This window comes from Chelonus insularis, unplaced genomic scaffold, assembly GCF_013357705.1.
Source record: "Chelonus insularis isolate UGA/USDA-ARS -01 unplaced genomic scaffold, ASM1335770v1 contig_71_pilon, whole genome shotgun sequence".
In the NCBI taxonomy this organism is placed as follows: Eukaryota; Metazoa; Arthropoda; class Insecta; order Hymenoptera; family Braconidae; genus Chelonus; species Chelonus insularis.
Window position 1 is genome coordinate 20613 of NW_023276721.1, and position 16770 is coordinate 37382.

Here is a 16770-nt window from a genome sequence, read left to right on the forward strand (position 1 = left end):
TGTAGGACTCTCTTTATGATCTGATATACTATGAAACGAAGTCATTCTGAGTAATGTACTTAAGAATGAGTACCTCACGACGATTTCCCAATGATTGTTCTCTTGTTTTGTCACCACAGTCAACGATTGACCTGGTCGTTCTTCGATTAGTTCTTGACCGTGAGCTACTTGGTCTTGATCTGGAAACGATTCTTTTGCCGATGATAACCATTGTAGACTTTTTCACCCCAATAAATGCTTCGAAAGCTGAGAAATATTCAATCCCCTCAACGCACAATCCACTGGATTCTCTTTGCCCGGTCCATGTCTCCACACGCAGTCTGGAGTCAGGTCTTGGATCTGTGGCACTCAGTTACAGACAAAGTCTTTCCATCTCGACAGATATGATTTGATCTATGATAATGTGACTCGTTAATCTGTCCAGCAGAACACATTGATTTGATCTATTTCTAAAACACGTTCCACATACCCTATTAAATTTATTAAGGATAATAGAATTTCACGGCGCCTGCCATAAAAATGATTTTTCAGGTACAGACTCGGTTCGGATTAGTGCCATAAAAAATGTCTCGTTTACTTACACTATTCGTCGCTTACAATTTGTTAACGGTTTTTTGAGTGCTGTTTAGGTTTTAAAAACTCATAAACATTGTCGAGTGCACGTTGATGATTTACGAAAAATAGTTTCAGTAATCTGTCAACATACAACTTATTATCAATATTTGTCTGTTCATCGGGAATACGAAGGTGACAGTGAAGTGGAAATTAATAAGTAATAATATCATGGCTTTAATATTTTCCAATTTTTACCACCTCTTTAACCATTTACTTGTAATATTGTATCTGTTGGTACTGAAATACCATTCTTCCGATCTCATGTTTATTAACCTTCAACGAATAAAGTACCCGAACAAATCGCAGATATCACTCGGAGAGAATTAGCTGAAACATTCATCCATCACAATATTAATCATCAACAAGGTAATGCAATTCTCAAAGTATTAAAAAAGCATGAATGCCATGAAGCACTTCCCATGAGCACTAAAACTTTGCTTCAAAAACCACCAATGAGCTACTGAAAACCATTTTTCACAATATTTCGATTTATCTTCTTCTTATCTATCATCAATGACAAAAGTGAAATAATCATAATATTTCAAAATGTGCGTTGGAATTACTAATTCACGCTATGTTTAATAAACGCTATGTATTTTATATTTATCTGAAAGACCATATTTTATTTAGAAATAATAAAAATACTTACATGGTTTTATCGACAGTAGCATATTTAAATATTTCTTCATTTCTTGCGAAACAGTCCTCCAATGATTTCATATTTTTTCTTATGAGTTATTCCGAAAATTTTCGATCTTGAAACAGTTAGTGTAGATAATAGAAAAATCATCGAATTAAGTAATAACCACAAATAACCGAAAGGTGTCTACTAGAGATTTATAAAATTCTAATATAAGTTCATTTGAATTGATTCTTAATCAACTTATTTTTATAAAATATAAAAAATATTATGTATCTTGTGACGGAGTTCATTAATGAATTTTCCGAATTGATACTTTTTCTATAAAAATTATATTCTTTTCACTATATACCTGATCAATGAAAACATATGTATCTAGATTGATACTTCCTGTCATTTCGATTGAAATCTACTGGCAATATTAATTAGTAATTTAATTCTGTAGATTCGCTATCTACTCATCTAAGAATGAGGGATAATATTGTAAAATGTATGAATGTCTCTCATCTATGGATTGTTTGACTAACGACAGTTTGTTAGTTAACGACGATTGCTTGACGATTAGATTGTTTATAGCAATAAGGGGAGAGTTTCTTTATCTTTAGTTTAGGACTGAGACTAGGTAACATTAGACGTCTTGTCTTTGATTCTGTATTTGGTCTGTCACTTTTCATAAACTAACTTTTATTATAAGTTGTTTTCATTCTTTTATTTTACAATATTATCGATATGAACCATCAACTATACGATAACGTCAATGATTCCATAATTTTAATTTTTGTTAAATTTTTAAGAAAAATAATAGATAAGTTTTGCGATGATTGACATGGATAAGACATTGAACTTGATTTAATGGATTAATTTATTCAAACTGAATAATGTAAATATTTTATTGAATAGAATCTTGCACATAGTGACACGTGTTGACATTGCGAATAAATGCACGATACTTTATTGAAATATAACAATGTTTATTGACGATTGATCTTTACCGATACATATTAATTTCTGTTATAATAAAATCAATGTCAAATATTTATAGTGTCCTATTTGTTTTTCACCTACTGTGGATTCGAATCAGTGACAATTAATCGTTATATTATTATTACTATTATATTGATAAAAAATAGTTAATTCAAGAGCTATTTTCATTAAATAAAAATTGATTTTAATGTATTCGTAGGTCAAATAACTCTTTTGCTTCATATGCTTGTCCATATTGTTCTAAAATACAAAGACAAATATATTACCGAATGAAAATCCAAGTTTATAACAACAAATTGTGCAGAATGTGAGACCGCAGATGATTTCCGCAGATTCGTATCAAATGATAACAAATGAATGAAATGAACAAAATTTAAATTGTGATGAAAATAATGATGGATTACATATATTATTTACATTGAACCCAGGTATTGATAAACGACGGTTTAACTTTTAGCGAGAAAATGAAATCGCTATAGTGTTTTTAACAATAGTTAATGGCGAAATTTCTAAATCATATGTTTTAATAATTAATAAAAATACCAAAAGTTTACAATATGTTAGTTCGATAGATCCTAACGTAAAACCTTGGATCGATCTTTTGTTTCATCCGTTCGGTATTCAAAAATGGCATAAGGGTATACCGAATGCATATAAACCAAATAAACAAAAGACACAAAATGATTATCACGAGTACAAAATAGCAATTAGTGATGATTTTGATGCTTTTCTAATGAGTCGTAGATTGTGCCAACAATAGGTTGTTGATAATTATGTGAAAATTGAAAAAGATCGATTGAAGTATTGTAGATACAAGCAAAAGAAATTATGTACTAAATGCTATCAAGGACTAATAGATTAATTAAGAAAAAAAACGAATGATTTTGACAATATGAATAACGATAATAAATTGGGACAGATGGTAATTTTTCTTTTATCATTTTTTTAATCTTCTCGAAACATATAACAACACTATCAAAACTCAATGGCACTAGTATGTAGTTTTAGAAAACTAGATATATTCATTATTATAACAAGCAATCATAATTGGCTTGAAATTAAAGAAAATTTTTTACCAAAACAAACTGCTGCAGATAGGACTGATATTGTAACGCGTGTGTTAAAAATTTTGAAAAATGCATTAATTGATATGATAGTTGTTCACTGATCGATTACTGATTGATTATCTAAATCTCGAGCTCAGCTAATGACCTATCAGCGCTCTCATAACGGGGACCAACTAAGAGCCATGGACGGTGTTGATTTCCGGGGTAAAACTAATTTGTCGTTGCACTTCGATTGACGATCAGTTGCTAAGAGGCATCTTACGCGTGACTGTTACTCGTTGTTTTGTTTCATGCACTCTTTTGTCCTCATCCAATGTACTCATTCAGTTACGCCGACTCATTTGTCTCATTTTTGTGCACACAAACTCAATTCAGTAACTCATAGAATTCACAATTAAAATTCGTTGTATTTATTATCACTTAGTATGCAAGAAAAGTAGCAATCAATTGAACTCAACGGACTCAAGTGTACAACGCAGCCGTACAACCCACGTTGTGGTGTACTCAACGCATTTATCGGATCCAGTGTATCTTTTTAGTGTTCATTCAACGTAAATTATTATTGTACTCATAATATTACTTTTATTACTGTTGTCTATTCCGAGAAGACACTACTATAGACGAAAATAGTTATCCTTATTATCGTCGCAGAGATTCAGGGATCACTTACATTTGGTCACAAAGAAACACTTTTACAAATCAACATGTTGTACCATATAATAAAATACTTTTGAAAAGATTAAATGCTCATATAAATGTAAAAATTGTTTCGTCTATGAAATCTGTGAAATATTCTTGTAAATATGTACATAAAGGACATGATCGAGCTTTAAAAACAATAAAAAAAAAGGTCTTAGCACACTTTGTCTGTGCTCACACGACAAACTTCCCATTAGTAATTGTTTATAACAAATTAAAATAGTTATAATCAATATTTTTAAAAAAAATCCAAATCCATGTGATATACACATTACTTATTCAATAAATACAATTTTTAATCATTTATAACAAATTCGTATTGTTATAAACAATGTGTATTAGGTGAAAGTCCCATTTGGTTGTAAACAATAATGTCTAGTCAGTATCGACTTAATTTTTAAATGAAATTGTGATTGATTGGCTTGAAAGTATTGTAAATAGCTAATCTTTTCATTTTTTTATCAGTTATTTTGTTATTAAAAAAAAAACGGCTCGACCGGATTCGTTCAAATTCCGTTCAGATTTTTTCTGTAATCATATCTTTTGAATTAATCCTGGTTAAAGTTGATATCTTAGTCCGTTCGTGAGATATCGGAAACGAAAAAAATGCCGACGTCTGTACATACATACATATAGTTTAGTAGCCGTAAATTTAAGCCCTATGCTATCGTGCATTAATTATAGAATGAAAAGAAAAATTTCGTGGTTATAGATTCTTGTAGAGGATGATGGGGAGAGAATTTGTGCAAATTTTTATTACTTAGAAACAATAATTACTATAGTTTATCGAGTGTCAAAGCTTAGTAAATCAAACTCGGATCGAATTCAAAATACTCTAGAATGAGAAAAAACACTTAAAATGTACCAGATCGCACGAGAAAAGTGCGTATAATTCATTTTTTTATAGAAAAAATATACACAATCATCTGCAAATTTGAGAAACTACAAGAAATGTAAAAAAATATTTTATAATTACTAAATAAGTAATTATAAAAATCTGTAGGTTACATAAATAAGTGCCAGGTAGTTTTTAATAATGATCAGGTAACTGGAAAAAAAATGTAAGAAGTAAAAAAAATTGTTAGTAATGCACAAATTGTTTAAAAACAATTAAAAAAATATATTATAATTTTTTCCAGATAAATCATTAAGAAGAGCATCGTTCATTATTACAAAATTCATTTTCTAATAAAAATTTCCAATTCTTTTATAAACAATAAAAAATTCACATTCTGCTAGTGAATTTTCAATAAATTCAACATTGTGTTAGTAATTCTTTATAAAAAGCCTGTAAATTCATTTTAAAAAATCTCAAATAATAAAAAATCACGCATTTGTTTATAAAATTTCTTAATAACAAATGATAAAAAAAAATTTTTCTAAATTGAAAAATATGAAACTTTGCTGTCGATAATTTTCTGATTTAAAAATAACTTCACCCCCAAAATAAGGATAAAAGAATCCAAAAACAACATTTAGATTTTTTATAATATTAAAAAAATTTTTTTTTTAATAACTGAGATAGCCACTTTATAGAGCAGGAAAAATCCTATCTGCTCCTAAATTGGCTATAAAATGTACTGTTAAACTAAAAAGATATAAGGGTGCAAGGTTTACAGACGCTTTAGATAATCTACAAAATCGAAAAATTCATAAAAGGTCCAAAAAGTTATGAAGATTTAAGCATAGTTAATGGTCATACATACGATACATGTTTAACACTTGCTTTGCATTAGTTTTGTTCGAAGACAATAATAAGTAGAAAAATGCACTTGATAACGTAGAAATTTAGATAATGCTATATCATTCCATTGTTATCCATTGCATCCTAAAGAACTTCAGGAACAATTCAAGGAATCAATGTCAGAAGATTTTACAATGCGTTTTGGATCAATTTTAATACAAAAAAGCATATCGGCATGTGAATTCTATTTATTGTAACGAACGATCCTACATATCTGGATTATTCATTTATGTTTGTGATTGAGACGAGCTCTGATTAAACATCATATTTAAGATTCTGTATTTGAATCTGTCAGTTTAATAAACTTTCTTTTTTTTTAATATTGTGATTACCTGACAGGTTAGTGACAGGACTAGCTTATGACATTTATGAGAGCGTTGATCTCCTTCTCAAGCTCGTAAATAGTTTCTAACTATTGGAAAGGAATGCGTTTCTATAAAAAGCGGCATATCAGGTGGCTAATAACTTCGGCTCAGTTTTCGACCCTAGCAGCCCAGACGGTCTAAGGCTTTTGCAATTGACCAGATGGCAGCGAAAGGTCGATATAAAAAACAATCGAGCCATTGAAACTGCTCGACAAACATTTGGCAAAGTCCTTACATGGTGTGTTTTATCGTCATCTTCAAACACAAGACATGTCACACTAGCTGACTTTCCAATACCTTAAGTCGGCTGGCTTGTTCTCTGAGACCAAGGGATTCATTATGGCCTGCCAAGATGGTGTATTTTCCATACTTGCCTATCGGCGTTATGTTATGCATGAGCAACTCGAGGACACAAGATACCGAGTTCACCACGGTGATGTAGATGAGACGCTATTCCATGTGTTATCGGCTTGCCGGATATTAGCGCGCTCAACCTACATTCACCGGCATAATGCCGCCTGAAGAATTTACATCTTTATAGGATACAATTTTTAATATTTTATTTTCCGCGGCAATTATATCAAATATTATTAATTAATATTATTTCTTGTGTAGAAATCGTAAAAAAAGTTATCTGAGTATTCTTTATTATTTACCAAAAAAAAATTGTAATTGTTAAAAATTGTAATTGATAATGAATTAATTAATGCTTTATGCAAAACACAACAGATATATCATGAAACGTGGCTTCGTGGTACTTCAAAACATGAAAATAGCACGTTACTCCATACGGCATTGAATTGTGAATATAGTTATGTAAAATGTTTTACTGTCAACTGATTCGATCGTAATTTAACAGCAAGAATGAAAATAATCATTTTGTAAAAATCACTTTTATGTCCGAAATAAATTAAAATAAATGACCCTTCATGAAACAGTTTAGAATATAGCATGATTCTATGACGCTTCATAAAAAAAAGTGTAAACCCATTTTGACCATTATAAAGGATATTTTGGGCTCATTAACTTTTAAAAATGGACATTTATTATACAATGTAGTAATATTAATTTTAATTCCATGATGTTAGGCTTTTGTCTTCGCATAAAATATCTTCAAGCAACGATTAGATTGTAAATTTCTACTGATCCATGCTTCGTGAATTAATGAAAGGAAAATTATAATTGCGCCATCAACTGAAAGCTCATTTGAGTTTTTTGTTCAGGAGTGTCTGTCGTCATTTCCTTAACAATAAAATATGTTTTCTCGATGATCTATGCAAAAAATCATCGAGAAAATGTTTTTGGTTTTCTTTTAAAAAGACTTTTTAGTTACACATTTCTTTATGGTTAACTTTCAATTAGTTGTTAACGTAACCATTTTTTTCGACTTTTTTTTTTATAAAATATTATTTTAAAATTTAGTCTCAGTTTACTTTAACTTTATGTTTGTAGATCCATGTATTCGCTATTCGTTTATATTTAAGTAATTGTATTTTTTTGTATGTTGTAATTTTACTTAATTACTACTTACGACGAGACATGTCTTCAAATTCTCCTTCTTCAGATTTTGTCGTCTTCTCGAAGTTGGAATCATGTCAGCAACAACTTGTCTATCATTACTACTCCAGTTACCAAAATTTTCAATAATCAACTCTCTGTGTACGCTAATGCGATAAACTGATAATATTGCGATGGATTTCCTTCCAAGTATAAGACCAATATATACTTCGCTATCAGGAAAAATTGAAAATGAGCTAAGTGTAAGATTCATTTGATTTTCGATTTGATATTTGTCCCAACTTCCTTCTTCAGTAAATACAGATTCATTATTCGATTGAGTAAAAAGTAACCATTTGCGTGGTGCAGTGAAAAATTTACTTCTATTCGCCTGTAAAAAAAGAAAAAAAAGAGTGAGCCTTTGTAATTGATGGATCGTAATTGTATCTACGTTATTTATCTGTATATTTTTTTAGAAAATAGAAAGGAAAATGCAGTCAGCTAATGACATGTGCATTTTTTCTTTAATTTATTTGGATGAGGATGATATAGTCCAAAATCCACAAATAGAAGTATTGAGTAATGATTACTTAAATAGATCCTAGTTCGAAACAATTGATCGCCGTAATGTTTAAAATTCACAACTTTACTATTTATGGAGATTAAAGTATAAAAATTGATAAAAACATATAAAAAGACTCAATAAATAATGATGAGTGATTGATCTATACTACTATAGAAACTTTTGGTGTCTGTCTGTTTCTCTGTTCGGGGTAATCTCCGGAACGGCTGATCCGATGGCGACTAAATTCCGTAAACATGCAGAGGACATTGTGAGGAATGGTATAGACTACTTTTTATTCATGTAAATTGTTCAAAACAATTAAATTTGTTATAAACAGAAGAGAACAGGATCTATTTAATATTTTTGAACTTTTTCACAAAATTAATACTTATTAAAGTACTTGCAATCTATTTTGTTATTACTCTTCTACACTTACAAGGAAACCTCACGAGGTGGTCACCGTCGATTTAGCTAAGGTTTTTATATAATAATCTACGTCGAAAATGATGGACCACGTATTTTTTTCGGCGAAAAAAATTTTGAAGAGGTAAAAATCATCCGTAAAGTTGACACCCTATAAGGGTGATTTTTAATTTTCATATATTTCTAACTAAAATTCTCCAAAACGACCTCACGTATAAGAATATCTCAAAAACAACATAAAAATGATGAAAAATACCTTCATTTACATATTTTTAAAACTTGAGGATGTACATTTTTTTTTATTACAAACAACAAAAAATCTATAGCTGGAAAACTATTATTCACTTTTTAATGAGACCAATTTCAATCGAAAGAGCATAAAAAATTAGGATTACAATTTTGTCTTTACAATTTTTGAAATAACATCAAAATCGATGCCAAAACATATTTCCTTTTTTGTCAGGTTTGTATCAAGATGAAAAAAATGAATTATTTATTCATTGTCCGTATTACATACATGATAATCATTGTTTAAATGTTTGAAACACAGTGATTCTCTACACTATGCACAACGGATAATTGCAATATTTATACATCCTCGAATTTCACAATAAGACTTACAGTTGTTTTTAAATGCAAAATCAACTAGATTTCCAAATTCATCTGGTTTAATGAGTGTATAACTACTTTTAAACCATGACTGACGAAAAGATAAATGTATTGCCGAGACGAGAGTTGATTATGAGTCAGTGATTGTAATTTAGTAATATTATTTCTCACGTGTACATTTAAATCATCTCTTCGTAATAGGACACTGTATGAAGAATATGTTACAAAGTTCGTCCGTATTCTAAACTCAAAAACATCTAATGGTTGAATTTGTCCAGTAGCCTCTTTAAGAATAATCTTTATCTCAATTTCTGTATCCGGTGGTTTGGCAGATGTGACAGCTTCAGAACAATGTCCAGTACACGAATCAATCAAAAGTGAACTACTTTTCAACACTCGGAAAAAATACATTCTTCAACCAGATTTTAAAGTGTTCTGAAAAAAATTAGTCTATAAACTTCCAGAATATATCATATAATATAACATTTGAATTGAATTTTCTACCTGAAGTAAGTTTTCCAGATTTCGATATTTCTACGAGTACATTATCTGGTCTGAAATGTAATGCTTCTACCCATGGACCAAGTTTTCCAGTTGGTTGTTTTAACACAAGAAAAAAGGGAGCAAGAAGTTTTCCATCAGCTGATACCGTTGATTGGATAGTATAACTGTGAGTTGTCGAAGAAACTGATTGAACTATGCACTGCATTTTTTTTTTCTTCTGGAGCTAAAGTCGTCTCTGAATGTACTTCTAATTAAAAGTCACTTCAATCAGAATTAGATATGTTGTCTAAACGATATCCTTGAATTTTCGATTTAACATCGTTAACAAACACTTCTGGTGTTTGTTTTAATATTTTACGAGACGAATAAAAATTTTTCATTTAATAATTACATATTTTGCCCAGTATTTTATGTCACATTAATTAATTCTAATACTTTTGCAACGTTATTCATGTAAAACAACTTATTATTACTATAATAATTACTAACGATTATTTTGAGACGATCATCATAATCACGATAAGCACGACGAACTTTGGGAAAAATTCGCATGAACAACAGTTACGCATTTATTAAAACCACTATACCAACCCTCAATGGGATTATTAAAGTGTATATTATCTGTCAATACAGCTCGATAATAATTCCATAACTTAATATCAAATATAGGCTTCTTATATCACTGTGCTGGTCATAGTTTTATCTTGCGTAGCGAGTAAGTACCTAGAAACCTGAACTTAGTCCCTCGTACTTATTTCAGAAATGGATTTCTACATTTGTTCTGACTGGGAGGGGCCCAAGTCAGTTAGTCAGAAATATTCAAAAATTGTTAATGCCGGACTTGTCCACCGGCGCGTCAGTCAACTCACTGGACCAATCATCGGGAAGTTTTTCCCTCATGGCCCAGACGGCAACTCTACGGCCCTAGTGACGCCAACAAGCACGCGGTCGAGTACTTGTGGCGTCAGTTAGCTCCAGGCAAATCACGCGGTCAACTCTGTACAAGTTTTCGCAGTCAAATCGCAGATTTTTCAGTCAGCTCACCTTTTGTAGTTACAAGTACGGTCAAATAGACTCAGACAACTCTCACGAAGATACGTGAATCATCAAATTACTCTCATCAGTGCCAGTGGTCCAGTATATTCAGTTTGTAGTGTCGTTGGGCGCGAAGCTGAACTGGCGTCGACGCCATAGTGCCTCACGGACATTCACCTATACATCGCTCCCCCGAATAACTCTGGTGTATACTGTGAATGTTGCTATTCACTGTTTTTTGAGACTCTGTTATTTGGTGACAAAATAACCATCAGACAACTCAGAAGTGTATGAACAATTAATGTACAGTCAATTCACCTAAACTTAGTGATTAAGAATTTCTATTGTTTAAGTTAAGTGTTATTGTTGAATAAAAACTATAAAACTCAAGCAGTCTGTGTTAAAAAACTATATTTTTGAACCTTCTAGCATCCAACCTTTTGTTCTTATTCTGCTCTTAATTCATACAGTCCACTAGTTTTCAGTTTGCTCATTCGGCCGACTCGAAGTCAGAACATTTGGTCCTTCGAGCCGGATGAGAACGGCTTGGATGCATATTGAACAACTCTAGAAGGTTTTAGGGCTTCATAATTTTTGTGAATATTTTGTGAAATGCTCTGTATAAAGTGCTTGGAATTTAGATAGACTCAAATAACTTTCAGTGTCAGTGTGTAAACAACCTTACAGACAAAAGGTGTTTACGCATTCCAGTGCCCAGTGACACTCATCTGTATTATTGTGAGACAGTGGTGCTCATCTCACAACTTAAACAATTTCTTGAGACGCTTGGCGCGCAGTTTGGTTGTGTGAGAGTCAAGAGAACCTTGACGCAGTCAACTCACGTGTATATAAACATAGTTCGGTAATTATTGTAGTGTCCTTAGTGTAAGTTTAGTCACCTAAAATTATTATTAAGAGCTCGTAGACTCAGTTAATTAATTGTGTGATTCTTTTGGTGTTGAGACTTTATTGAAAGCCCACCATTGGCATCAAGGTGACAACAGACAACTCTAGCAACATTTTTTTTGAATTTTTTTAGTGATAAGTGTAGTTAGAGATATTAGACAACTCACTCAACTGAACAATGGCAGACAAACGTGTAATTTCTCCTGCCAAGTCGGACTACGTAGATGTAGCTGACGACAGCGACTCACTAGAGGGTATGGCCCAGGCCAAGAACCGCAGCCGACTCATAGCAGCCACCACCCGTCAACCTCCCAGTGAGATGACGATGTGCCATTTCCACAGCCGACTCCAGATCACACCCATTCATCTAAGCAGACTTCTCACCAGGTAACTCATCTTCATAGTCAACTCTCTGCAGTCAACTCTAATTATGTTTCAGTCAATTCTCCAAGTGGTGGTGTGACCACTCAACATGCAGACAACTCAACGATTAATGGTTATGAATCATGTCAATCTATATGTGCTGACAGGAGTAAAGAATGCTTCTCTGATGACTCGACGGAAAGGATGACCTTAGCACATGAGGTTTCGGCCTCAGGAGGGTTGAGGGTCCTGGAAGAAGAGTCAGAAGGTCTCGTTCGATCTCCTACAGCTGAAGAAAAGAGTCAAACTCACACTAGTCAACTCTCAGACGACTCACATGATTCAACAATCACCAAGAACAATACATACAACTCAGAGATTCATGGACGATTCTCTTCAGCACTTAGAGCAGCAGAAGAGACATGTATTAATGAGTCTTCAGATCAATCAGACAGCTCAGCAGTCTTACTCGCCACAGCCAATGCAGTATTACTCTCAGACTACTCTCAGCTTCCAGTAAGACTCCTGATAGACTCAGGGTCTGAGCTGACGTTCATCTCATCAAGTGTGATAAAGACTTGTCATCTCCAACGTCGTCCATCAGTAATATCAGTGCTGGGAATTGGTAACGAACCAGCTGTACAAACTAGAGGAGTGACAACAGTGACACTTAGATCAACTCACACACAGGAGCAAGTTACAATCAATGCTCATATCCTCAAATGTGTCACTGGTACTTTACCAACCAGACAACTCAAGGAACTCAACTGGTCAGCTCTCAACTCTCTGCAACTTGCTGATCCAGACTACTCAACTCCAAGACCCATTGACATTTTAATAGGAGCAGATTGTTATGGACTAATTGTGAAGGCAGGCATAAAACAATTTCCTGAGTCATCGCTAATAGCCCAAGATTCAATTTTTGGATGGATGCTCATTGGAAGTCCACACCCGACACGATGCTCAAGTCAGAGAACTCATCACGCAGCAAGGGTCAACTCATACCAGCAAGTATCTGATCTCTTGACAAAATTCTGGGTTCAAGAAGAAGTTCCAGAGACCTTAGCCAGCCAACTCAGCCCAGATGATCAATCTTGTGAAGATCATTATGTTACGACTCATTCAAGAGATCAAGATGGGAGATATATTGTGAGAATACCACTCAAAGCATCACCATCTCTTCTAGGCAACTCATCAGCGAGAGCTCATCAGTGTTTACTACACATGATCAGACGACTCACCAAGAATGACTCATATGCACAACTCTATCACAACTTTATGCAAGAATACGAGTCACTGAACCACATGACACGAGCCAAGGCAAGTCCAGTCAACTCTCCAGTGTATTATTTGCCTCATCATGGTGTCTTAAGAGAAGACAGTGTTACTACGAAGCTTAGGGTAGTATTTAATGGCTCTAGTCCATCTTCTAGTGGTCTATCAGTGAACGATATTCAACATACTGGTGCCAAAGTCCAGAAAGACATTGCAGACGTACTCATTTGGATCAGGCAGCATAAATTTGTGTTCACATCAGACATCACCAAGATGTACAGACAAATCAAAGTCCACCAAGATGATTGGGATCTCCAGAGAATCCTGTGGGTGGACGAGCACTCCAAGATCATCCCATATCAACTCACAACAGTCACGTATGGTACCAGATCAGCTCCATTTCTGGCTGTTCGCACAATGATCCAGCTAGTGAAGGATGAGGGTCATAAGTTCCCTCTAGCTGTTGATCCACTACTAAAAGGAAGATATGTGGACGATATTTTTGGAGGTGCTGACACCGTGAGTCAATTGATAGACATCTCAACCCAAGTCAGACAACTCTGCATGGCAGGTGGCTTCCCGTTAGCGAAATGGCACAGCAACTCACTTCAATTCCTTCAATCACTTACAGACAACTCATCAGAAGAGCAGATCCACTCATTTGAGAGCAGCAAAACGAAATTACTTGGGCTCTCGTGGATTCCAGCGAACGACTCATTTAAGTTCAACTCAAATCTCCTCGTGAGAAGTCCAAGCTCACACAGAGAATAATTTTATCAGAAACAGCACAACTCTACGATCCACTTGGATTTCTAGCACCCTTCATTGTCAGAGCAAAGATGTTGCTACAAGAAATCTGGCTAGATAAACTTTCCTGGGATGACCAAGCCCCAGATCACATCATCACCAAGTGGAACAGCTTCAGATCAGAACTCTCACATGTTTCAGACCTCTCAATTCCACGATGGTTACGGATTACTCAGAAATCGACCGTGGAACTTCATGGTTTTTCAGACGCCTCACAAGCAGCTATGGCAGCTGTTGTTTACATACGGACTACTCATCCAGATCATGGAACTCGTTCAACTATAGTCTGCTCAAAGTCTAAGGTTGCTCCATTGAAGAAGATGTCTATTCCTAGACTAGAACTCACCGCAGCATTGCTGCTTGCCAGACTAATCACTTATGTAAGGAACAACTTAGACATTCAGCCAACTCAACTCGTATGTTGGACAGACTCCTCAGTGACTTTGACCTGGATTCAGTCTCACTCATCCCGTTGGAAGGAGTTTGTAAGAAACAGAGTGTCAGCAATTCAAGATCTCACTCCAATCAGCGTTTGGAGGTTTGTACCTGGCAAACAAAATCCAGCGGATTGTGCTTCTCGAGGTATCAGCATATCCCAGCTTCGGAAGCACCCCCTGTGGTGGACAGGACCACAGTGGTTAACAGCAGACGAATCATTATGGCCAACTCAATCATCAGTGTACGATTCAAAAGCTCAGCAGGAAGAGCGGCCCGGGCTCACTTTAGTTACTCAGACAATTCAACATGATTATCATTGGGATATGATATACAGACATTCTCGGCTGATCAAATTGCTCAGAGTGACTGCAATTTGCTTCAGATTCAGCCAACTCCTCAGACGAGTACCGCAGTCATCTCTCACCTTCCCTCTCACGCCACAAGAATTAGAGAGAGCAAGGATTTTTTGGATAAAGGCAACTCAAGAATCGTACTTCTCACAGGAAATCAAGCAGATCAACTCAAATTCACTGCCCGTCTCACACCCCCTCGCACGATTGACAGCATTCATTGACACTCAAGGAGTCATACATGTTGGAGGGAGGTTAGCAAATGCTAGCTTGGACCAAGAAGCAAAGCATCCTGCAATCCTACCACAGAAAACTCATCTTTCCAGACTAATCATTGCAGATGCTCATGAAAGAACATTGCACGGTGGGACGCAGGCAACTCTGAACCTCATACGATCATCGTACTGGATCATTGGCGGACGACTCCCAGTACGATCCTATATTTATCATTGTATGAAATGTGCTCGTTTACGTGGCGAACGAGCGAAGCAGTTAATGGGTCAATTGCCGTTGTCAAGAATCACTCCAGCCCGACCATTTGCCGTCTGTGGTGTGGATTACGCTGGTCCCATCACGCTAAAGACTTGGAAAGGCAGAGGCGCCAAAACATCTAAGGGTTGGATGTGCATTTTTGTGTGCTTCGTTACTTCTGCGCTTCATGTAGAAATTGTAACAGATTATTCAGCAGACTCATTTATTGCAGCGTTCAGAAGGTTCACTGGACGTCGAGGTGTCTGCAGAACTCTCCACAGTGATTGTGGCACCACATTTCAAGGCGCAGACACGCTCATCAGACAACTCTTCAAGCAGGGGACTCAACAGTTCAGTCAACTCGCAGCTGTATTTGCAAAGGATGGAACTGATTGGAAGTTTAACCCACCAGCTGCACCACACATGGGAGGAAAATGGGAAGCTGCAGTCAAATCAGTAAAGTTCCATCTTAACAGAACGATAGGCGACTCACTCTTTACATATGAAGAGCTTTCCACACTGCTTGTCCAGATAGAAGCAGTCCTTAACTCCAGACCACTCGAGCCTCTCTCAGCCGACTCTACAGACATCTCAGCGTTGACTCCAGCACACTTCTTGGTTGGTGAACCTCTAGTAACATTACCAGAGCCTTCACTGAAAGATGTGCCAATGCCACGCTTGTCCAGGTGGCAATTTATTCAGCAGCGACTCCAATCGTTTTGGTCAACGTGGTCAACACAATACCTTCAGCAGCAACTTGCCATTTCCAAGTGGAAACACCCCGCTCACAACATCACAGTCGGCTCACTTGTACTACTCACTGACGAGAGGTTCCCACCAACGAAGTGGCCTCTCGCCAGAGTGATTGAGGTGTTCCCAGGATCAGACGGACTCATCAGAACAGTCAAACTCAGGACAGCAACAGCAGAGCTCATCAGACCACTCACCAAACTAGTCATCTTACCATACACTCCACCAGCAGAAGATCAGCAAAGGCGTTGCTGATGGTGGGACAATGTTCTGACTGGGAGGGGCCCAAGTCAGTTAGTCAGAAATATTCAAAAATTGTTAATGCCGGACTTGTCCACCGGCGCGTCAGTCAACTCACTGGACCAATCATCGGGAAGTTTTTCCCTCATGGCCCAGACGGCAACTCTACGGCCCTAGTGACGCCAACAAGCACGCGGTCGAGTACTTGTGGCGTCAGTTAGCTCTAGGCAAATCACGCGGTCAGCTCTGTACAAGTTTTCGCAGTCAAATCGCAGATTTTTCAGTCAGCTCACCTTTTGTAGTTACAAGTACGGTCAAATAGACTCAGACAACTCTCACGAAGATACGTGAATCATCAAATTACTCTCATCAGTGCCAGTGGTCCAGTATATTCAGTTTGTAGTGTCGTTGGGCGCGAAGCTG

At 35.5% G+C, this 16770-nt stretch overlaps 2 protein-coding genes across 2 annotated transcripts; both read left to right on the forward strand.

The window, feature by feature from the left end:
• The first annotated feature begins 11831 nt into the window (after positions 1-11831).
• LOC118071063 (uncharacterized) lies at positions 11832-14062 on the forward strand. The gene is made up of 2 exons (XM_035090019.1): positions 11832-11967; positions 12093-14062. The coding sequence occupies exons 1-2, from the start codon at positions 11832-11834 to the stop codon at positions 14060-14062; spliced, it is 2106 nt and encodes a 701-aa protein (XP_034945910.1).
• Positions 14063-14130: 68 nt separating this feature from the next.
• On the forward strand, positions 14131-16362 carry LOC118071064 (uncharacterized). Its single transcript, XM_035090021.1, has one exon. The coding sequence runs from the start codon at positions 14131-14133 to the stop codon at positions 16360-16362; it is 2232 nt and encodes a 743-aa protein (XP_034945912.1).
• Positions 16363-16770: the final 408 nt, after the last annotated feature.

Excerpts from the sequence above, each read along its gene's own strand:
- LOC118071064 (XM_035090021.1), top strand. The coding sequence starts at position 14,131 with ATGTTGCTACAAGAAATCTGGCTAGATAAACTTTCCTGGGATGACCAA.
- LOC118071063 (XM_035090019.1), top strand. The coding sequence starts at position 11,832 with ATGGCAGACAAACGTGTAATTTCTCCTGCCAAGTCGGACTACGTAGAT. Across the intron at positions 11,968-12,092 it reads CACCACCCGTCAACCTCCCA|TCAATTCTCCAAGTGGTGGT; the intron begins GTGAGATGACGA and ends ATTATGTTTCAG.